Raw genomic sequence first — 8967 nt, 5'->3', positions numbered from 1 at the left:
TCAATACTTGCTAACAACAAGCAAGAAAATCATCCTCTATAGAGTTTTTTAAGTAATCTTTAACTGAGAGCAAATTATTCTCACAAGTTAAATTGATGCTCATCATATAGTCCTAGAAATTTATTTTAAGACAAACACAACTAATCTTAGAACTCTCTGAAGCCCAATAAAAACCACAGTGTTGGTTGCTCACCATCACTATTAAAAAAATTAGCACAATAACTAACCCTAAAGAAAATGTAGATGGAATAGGTCACCAGGAATAAAGTGCTAGGTCAGGAAAGAATTTTGGTAATAGGACAAATTAGAAAAATCTGAACAAAAGTTCAACACTGGCAAACAATTAATGAGATTCATATTGTTTTCTATTTTTACATAACAGCATGGCTTATTTCACCTGAAAAATTCAAAACACGATGAAAAATTAATATAGATTTTTAAATAAATAAATTTAAGATTTAAAAGATATATTCATATTCGAGTAAAATTACATTGAACAAGCTGTATTGATACAGAAGATAAAAATAACCTCAAATAGTCTTGGATTTAGGAAATTCTAGGCACAAAAACACCGCAACTAGGTAAGGTGCAAGGTACAATCTATATAATAAAAGGGTAATATGCCTCCCAGCACCGGGATCAGCATGACAGCGGGCAGCGCCTAAACCCCCTGATCATCCTGCAGCTCTGTGTGTGACAGGGGGCGGGGCCACAACCTCCCTATCCACCCTGCTCTGTTCGTGACAGGGGAAGGTGCCCCAACCCCCTGATCAGCCCTGCTCTGTGCCTGATAGGGGGGAGCTCCCCAACCCACTGATCACCCTGCGGCTCTGTGTGTGACAGCGTGTGGGCCCCCAACTCCCCCACCCCACGGGCCCTGCTCTGTGTGTGATGGGGTAGAGCCATAACATCCCCATCGGCCCTGCCCTGAGTGTGAGAGTGGTGGCACCCCCAACCCCCTGATCAGCCCTGCTCTGTGGGTGATAGAGGGTGGCACCCCAACCCCCCCCCCACGGGCCCTGCTCTGTGTGTGATGGGGTAGAGCCATAACCTCCCCATCGGCCCTGCCCTGAGTGGGACAGTGGCGGCGCCCCAACCCCCTGATTGGCCCTGCTCTGTGGGTGATAGAGGGCGGCGCCCCAACCCCCTGATCCGCCCTGCTCTGTGTGTGTGACAGGGGGCGGTGCCCCAACTCCCCTATCGGCCCTACTCTGTGAGTGACAGGGGGGAGCTCCTCAACCCCCTGATGGGCCCTGCTCTGTGAGTGACAGGGGGGAGCTCCCCAACCCCCTGATCGACCCTGCTCTGTGGGTGACAGGGGGTGGCGCTGCAACCTCCCCATCGACCCTGCCTTGAGTGTGACAGGGGGCGGTGCCTCAACCCCCCAATCGGCCCTACCCTGAGCCCGACCAGGGGCTGCACCTAGGGATTGTGCCTGCCCTCTGCCACCCAGGAGCAGGCCTAAGCCAGCAGGGCGTTATCTCCCGAGGGGTCCCAGACTGGCCAGGCTGAGGGATCCCCCCCTCCCCCCGAGTGCACAAATTTTTGTGCACTGGGCCTCTAGTGTAGAAGATAAAATCACTCCTCAATTTTTATGTAGACAATGTCAAGTGTTTCTTTAGACTCTATATCAATTTAAGAAAGATTTCATGTCTTTTTAGCTCACTAAATATTTCATAAATGCCACCATCTTTCCTTGAAGAATGTTCTGAAGACAGTGCTCATAGGGTAAAGGAGTAGCCTCTGATTTATATTCTTCCTTAAATGTAAAGGTATATACTGAAAACCTACTATGTTCCTCTCAAGATGCCAAACCATAAAGAGGAACAATGAAGCCAGAATACCTACCTTTAAGAAATAAATAATCAGCATGGCTCAGTGTTTAGCGCCCATGTACCAAAGGTTCACAGGTACCATTCCCAGTCAAGGGCACATACCTTGGTTGCAGGTTCCCCAGTAGGGGTTCATGGGGGAGTCACCTAATCAATGTGTCTCTTACACACTGCTGTTTCTCTCTCTCTCTTCCCCACCTCCCTTCCTTCCACTCGCTCTAGAAGTCAATGAAAAAAATATCCTTAGGTGAGGATTAAAAAAATAAAAAATTAAGAAAAGGAAATAATCAGTAAAAACCAACCTAATAGCAATGTTGTTAATTAAATATGTGAGAAAGTGGTCTAAAGTGAAATTAAGATTTTAAAAAGGCATTTTTGAGTAATAATATTCATAAAAGGCTTTTTAAAGATTGAGAAAAAAATTACTAAGCTCTATTTTATGCTCATCATTTTTTAAAAAATATGTTTTTATTGATTTCAGAGAGAGAAAGGGAGAGGGAGAGAGAGATAGAAACATCAATGATGAGAGAGAACCATTGATCGGCTACCTCCTGCATGCCCCACATTGGAGATCGAGCCCACAACCCATGCATGTGCCCTGACCGGGAGTCGAACCGTGACCTCCTGGCTCATAGGTCGACACTCAATCACTGAACCACGCTGGCTGGGCCCCATCTGTTTTATCAGAAGTAACTTTCCTGCTCAAAAAAATAAATTCATATTTTTGTTCATAAAAATAGATTTCAAAACACCTGAAAATAATTGTCAGATATAATCAGCCTGTTTCAAATAAAGGAAAATCTGAAGCTGCTCATGAGTTCTACCTCATGATACTGAGATAGCTAGTAGCTAAAATAATATGCCTGTTAAGGATATTTCAATGCATTAAGGAGAATTCTGTAGATATCACAAAGTGATGATGGGTCATTCCTTCACATACACACATAAAAAGTGATCACATGCTGATTCATTAAAAACTTACATTTTTAATTAATTGAAATAATTGAGTTTATTCTATTTTTACAATGGAAGTAAGCTTGAAATCAATAATTAGAAAAAAGCCAATTGCATGGAAATTAAACAGTACTCTTCTAAGCATAATGAATGTCTAAATTTCTGAAAGCCCCAATTCTTTTATTTATCCTATCTAATAAAAGACCAAAAAGGGTAATTAACCATACCTCCGCAACGCTTCCCATTGGCTAATCAGCAAGATATGCAAACTAACTGCCAACCAAGATGGCGGCCGGCAGCCACACAGCTGAAGCGAGCAGGAGGTTTGCTTGCTCCAGTGATGGAAGAAGCCATGGTTCCCCGCCTGCCGCGGTCCGACTCTGAGCTCTGAGAGCAACAGCTCCAAAAGCAACAGAGTTTCAATTATAGAAGCTAAACAAATCCCAGATACCTGCTTTCAGCCAGTCCCGGCCTCAGAGCTGGGAGCGCCAGTGAAGGCAACAAAGTTCCAATTATAGAAGGTAAATAAATCCCAGAATTAAAAAAAAAAAAAAGAGAAAAAAAGGAGAGGCTGGGAGCTTCAGTCACAGGCCAGCCTGAAAACAGCCACCAGCCCCTCATCCAGGCTGGCCAGGCACCCCAGTGGAGACCCCCACCCTAAAGGGGGTGTGGCCAGCCTGAAAACAGCCATAAGCCCTTCATCCAGGCTGGCCAGGTACCCCAGTGAGGACCCCCACCCTGAAGGGGGTGTGACCAGCTGCAAACAGCCATCAGCCCCTCACCCAGGCTGGCCAGGCACCCAAGCGGGACCCTCACCCTGATCCTGGACACCCTTTAGGGCAAACCAGCTGGCCCCCACCCGTGCACCAGGCCTCCATCCTATATAATAAAAGGGTAATATGCAAACTGACTCTAACAGCAAAAAGACTGGGAATGACTGGTCACTATGACACACACTGACCACCAGGGGGCAGACCCTCAATGCAGGATCTGCCCCCTGGTGGTCAGTGCGCTCCCACAGGGGGAGCTCTTCTCAGCCACAAGCCAGGCTGATGGCTGCCAGTACAGCGGTGGTGGTGGGAGCCTCTCCTGCCTCCTCAGCAGCGCTAAGGATGTCCCACTGCAACTTAGGTCTGCTCCCCACTGGCAAGTGGATATCCCCCGAGGGCTGCCGGGCTGCCAGAGGGATGTCTGATTGCCCACTTAGGCCCAATCCCCCAGGGAGCAGGCCTAAGCCAGCAGGTGGTCATCCCCCAAGGGGTCCCAGACTGCGAGAGGGCACAGGCCAGGCTGAGGGACCCCCCCCCAAAGTGCACTAATTTTTGTGCATCAGGCCTCTAGTTTTAAATAAATTTTTATTGACTTCAGAGAGGAAGGGAGAGAGAGATAGAAACATCAATGATGAGAGAGAATCACTGATAGTCTGCCTCCTGCACATCTAACACTGGGGATCCAGCCTGCAACCAGGCTTGTGCACTGACCGGGAATTAAACCGTGACCTAGTTCATAGGTCAATGCTCAACTACTAAGCCACGCCGGCCAGGCTATGTGTGTACTATTTTAATCTTCCCTCTTCTCCTCCTTTTTACTTTTTAAAAGTTTATAATACATTAATAATGTATAATTTAGTATTCAGGTAAAATTTAAAACTAAATAAATAATTTATAACACTATTTAAATAACAAAATATTTAAATGGACTATGACTAAAATTTCCCAGAGGTGAAGACAATCATTGTTGGAAACTTGTGTCTCCTCATTTTTCAGAACAAAAAAAATTTTGTTATATAAGGGACAGATTTACAGTATTAGCAGAATTATGGATTTGTTTGGAATATTATGTCAAAGTTCAACTATAAATTTAAAGATGCATATAGATGCTAAGTAATCAAAGGGGTGACATGTACCAGATTTTAAGCTATTGTCCCAACTCCAATCCTGGGAATCTGAAATCTGTATTTGTGCTTTGACAGGTGGCTCTCTGTTGGGCTCAGAAAATGAGAGGTTCTCAGGGGTTTGTGCAAGGCTGGTGGGAAAAGGGATTTCTTCCTTGGATTGCTTCTTCATAGGAGAAGCAGCAGTTCCTTACCATAGTGGCAATTTTTCCTAAATGCTTCTGCTTTAGTTTTTTTATAGAGGGTCCTCTGGTACCTCTTCAAACTTTACAACATGAGACTTCTTCCCATTATCTCACCTCTTTATATTTCTTCTCACATCTCTGGCCTTCTTTATTTCTACTCTTTTTCTTTTCCTCTATTTTTCTACCAATGTCATTTTAACTTATATGAACTTGTTAGAGTTGCCATATTTGTTACCTGTGTACTGATAATCCTATATAATAAAGAGGTAATATGTAAATTGGCCACCACGCCCTCACACAACATGGCCGCCCCCATGTGGTCACAAGATGGCCACGCCCATGTTGTCACAAGATGGCTGGCAGCGGAGGGCAGTTAGGGGTGGCTGGGCTGGCAGCGGAGGGCAGTTGGGGGCAACCGGGCTGGCAGGGGAGAGCAATTGGGGGCAATCGGGCTGGCAGGGGAGCAGTTAGGTGTTGATCAGGCTGGCGGGGGAGTGGTTAGGGAGTAATCAGGCTGGCAGGCAGAAGTGGTTAGGGGCAATCAGGCAGGCAGGCAGGCAAGCAGTTGGGAGCTAGCAGTTCTAGATTGTGAAAGGGATGTCCGCAGCCAGACATCTCCTAAGGGGTTCCAAATTGGAGAGGGTGCAAGCTGGGCTGAGGGACATCCCCTCCCCCACCCAGGGCACGAATTTCATGCACTAGGCCTCTAGTACTAATATGATGTTATTTAATAACTAATTTTAAATTTATGTGATGGAAAAGTGTCTTTCCTCCTATATATGTAATAGACAATGGAACTATTGTTTATCCTTTTAAAAATGCCAATAGGACCATTTGTTTATACTTTTGTAAAAAATTGATGATGACCAGATACTCAAAAGTTTAACATTCTGAATTGTTCAAAATATGTGTGTTAACCATATCAGTGAGATCAGACTTCTGTAAATGAATCTAGCATGGCACCCTGCATCAGTGGAGGTAATCTTGAAAAGATATATGACTTCTTAAAGATTTAAATATACTGAAACAAGGTTTACTCCTTATGAATATGTGCATCTAAGATAATTAGACATTTGAAGTCAATTTCTAAATGTCATGTTTCATTAGTCATAAATTTATTACAAAGGGGTTTTAATGGTATTAATGCCATCATTATACCACATGCAGGGTGCATATGCAGTCATGTTGGCATCAAACACTTAAGTAATGGCATTAAGGTTTTGATTAATCATCTTCATATCACTTTCAACATTATTTTCTCTCTTTTAATCCCACATAAGATACAAAACAATGACTGGTTGATATAAAATGTAAGAATCAGGTGGAACAATCTCAAAATAAAGATAAGCATTTAAAGAAATACATATAAGATTCTCAAAGAGATACAGAATAAGATCAGTTATTTTATAAAATTATAAACATAGCTGTGAACAAAATTAACAAGTATTCTTTTTCACCCAAAGATATTTTTCCATTGATTTTTAGAGAGAGTGGGGGAGAGGGGGAGAGACAGAGAGAGAGAAAAATTGATCAATGTGAGACAGACACATTGATTGGTTGCCTTCCACACATACAACTGGGGATGGAGCCTGCAATCAAGGTATGTGCCCTTGACCAAAATCGAACCCAGACCCTTCAGTCCTTAGGTCTATGCTTTATCCACTAAGCCAAACTGGTTAGGGCAGATTAACTATTATTCTTATATCATAACTCACCATATAATAATTTCAATAATAATCATATGGTTTATAATGATGACTCATTTATACCACATGTAATTTTTAACCCTAAATTATTGGTATTAATTAGATATAAGAAGAGTTATTTTCGCATTTACATGTTACCTGATAAGCAGCAGGCCCAGGAGTACTAAAAGCTTCTTTCTGATCCCAGAAGAACGTCCGAGGAGCAGAAGACCCAAATGCACTTTTGCTTTGTTTCTTTAAGCACGTTTTGCTAGAGTTGTCAATGACAGTATCGTTTAGGATATTATAAGACCCAGGACCTAAGATTATGAAAAATATAATATATAAGAATAAACATGCTTTTAATTTTTAGAAAAAATCCTCATATATTGCTAGCAGAATGCAAAATGGTATGCCACTTTGAAAAACAATTTGTCAGATTCTTAGGAAGTTAAATATATACATACCTACTCCTAGGTACATTCTCAATAGAAATAAAAGCTACCCAAATGTCCATCAGCTGGTGAATAAATAAAACAAAACATGCTACACCCAAACAATGAAAAAACATTCAGCAATAAAAAGGAAAGATAAATAAATCAACACAAAGGAGCCTCAAAAAATCATACTACGTGAAAGGAGACAGATGTAAATCCTGAATTTTGGATGATTCTATTTATATAAAATTTCAAAAAATGCAACATCATAATGACAAAAACGGTTGCTTGGGGCCAGAAGTGGGAATGGAGATTAACTGCAAAGGGGCATGAGAGAACTTTTTAAGAATTATGGAAATGTTTCAAACCTTGATTGCAGTAATGGTTACTTGAGTATATACATTTACCAAAACTCATCAAACTGTACACTTAAAGTGAGTTGTTTTTATTATGTAAATTGTAACTCAATCAAAGAAGGAAGAAAGAAGTTCTTGATGGCAAAAAGTATTGAAAAGTTGATGTAGCAACAATAAAATCAATTCAAAAAAAATTACCTATCATCCAATCTTCCTGTCACAGCAGTTATTTTAATGTCTTGCCTTTTAGCTGTTAGTGCATATTTATAACTAGGAATATTTTCTACAGTGGCAATCTGAGAAAATAAAATTTCTCTTTTTTTTCATTCAAATAATACAAACAACTTTCATGTCACTGAAAAAGTTTTTATCAAAACATTCAAATATTTGAAACAAATACAGCTGACCCAATGCAGGGGTTAAGGGCACCGACACCCACGTAGATGAAAATCTGTGTATAAGCTGGCCTTCCACATACGTGCATTCTCAACCACAGATCAAAAATACTTATTTGTATCCTAGCTGGTGTGGGTCAGTGGTTGAGTGTCAACCTATGAACCAAGAGGTCACGGTTCGATTCCTGGTCAGGGTACATGCTCAGGTTGCAGACTTGATCCCCAGTGTGGAGCGTGCAGGAAGCAGCCAATCAATGGTTCTCTCTCATCATTGATGTTTCTATCTTTCTCTCCCTCTCGCTTCCTCTCTGGAATCAATAAAAATGCATTTTTTGAAAATACTTGTATATGTTTTATAATTCAGTATTTTTAAATCAGTTCCAGTGAGTAGCGATATGCATAAAATACAATATGATACACTTGAAAGAAGAGTTGGCTTTGTTATACTCATGTTGCTATAAAATTGGCTCTGCAACTAAATAGGTATGAAACCACTTAATCTCTTTTGTTTTTCTGGGCTTCAAGTTCTTGTTTGAAGATAATAGGAATTGACTAGATCAGTGCTATTCAAAATGTGGTCTGTGGACTGCTGCCTGTCTAAGAGCAATCTGCAATAAAAGGAGCTTACAACTAATTATAAATTGAATATTTTATTAAGCATTTTGTAAATATTCTTTTTCCATGGGAAGACTGTTGACTTACATTCTGGTACATCTCCTTCCTCACTGTAGGCAGAAAACAGATGACAAATGAGCACTTTGAGGAGCACATGGCTAGATAGTACTTGAGATTCCTTCTGGATTAAATGTGAGCAAATCATTCTATATGGTCAAATCCTCTGCTACTATACTTCTCTTATATATGTTTTTCTCAAGGAAGCTGCCCATAAACTCTTCCCAATTTTTTAAATATTCCAATTCTAAAGTCTAGTCCCCAAAAGCCTACCAAAATTTGTTGTGCCAACTCTCAGAAAATCTAAATGCTAATATGTTTCATTCCTGCCATCTTCCAAATTTCTCCACTGGTAATGTTCAGGAAAAAGGCAAATATGTGCAGGAAGCAGGCTAAGAAAGCTCCAGCTGCAAACATAACCTATTTCTTATAGAAAGGAAGGATGATCTAAAGGATGAAACCAAGAAGTAGAACAAAAGACGATGGAAAATAATTTCAAGAGCCCAACTGGGACCTAATCAAGGAAATGGCAACATACACCTGGTTAGATTTCTAAT

The 8967-nt window shown here is 41.3% G+C and overlaps 1 protein-coding gene across 1 annotated transcript in view; it reads right to left on the bottom strand.

Annotated features, from left to right (window-relative positions):
- Positions 1-388: 388 nt before the first annotated feature.
- STPG2 (sperm tail PG-rich repeat containing 2) overlaps positions 389-8967 on the bottom strand; it is a gene marked incomplete at both ends in the record, with an annotated part of 119268 nt that continues 110689 nt past the window's right edge. The window contains 2 exons of the mRNA XM_081110189.1: positions 389-397; positions 6710-6870. Of these exons, the coding sequence (XP_080966315.1) occupies positions 389-397; positions 6710-6870 (170 nt within the window). The remainder of the gene's footprint in view (positions 398-6709; positions 6871-8967) is intronic.

Source organism: Myotis nattereri, assembly GCF_964212035.1.
Source record: "Myotis nattereri genome assembly, chromosome: 1".
In the NCBI taxonomy this organism is placed as follows: Eukaryota; Metazoa; Chordata; class Mammalia; order Chiroptera; family Vespertilionidae; genus Myotis; species Myotis nattereri.
The sequence above is the reverse complement of the archived record's forward strand: the minus strand, read 5'-3'. Positions and strand labels throughout refer to the sequence as shown.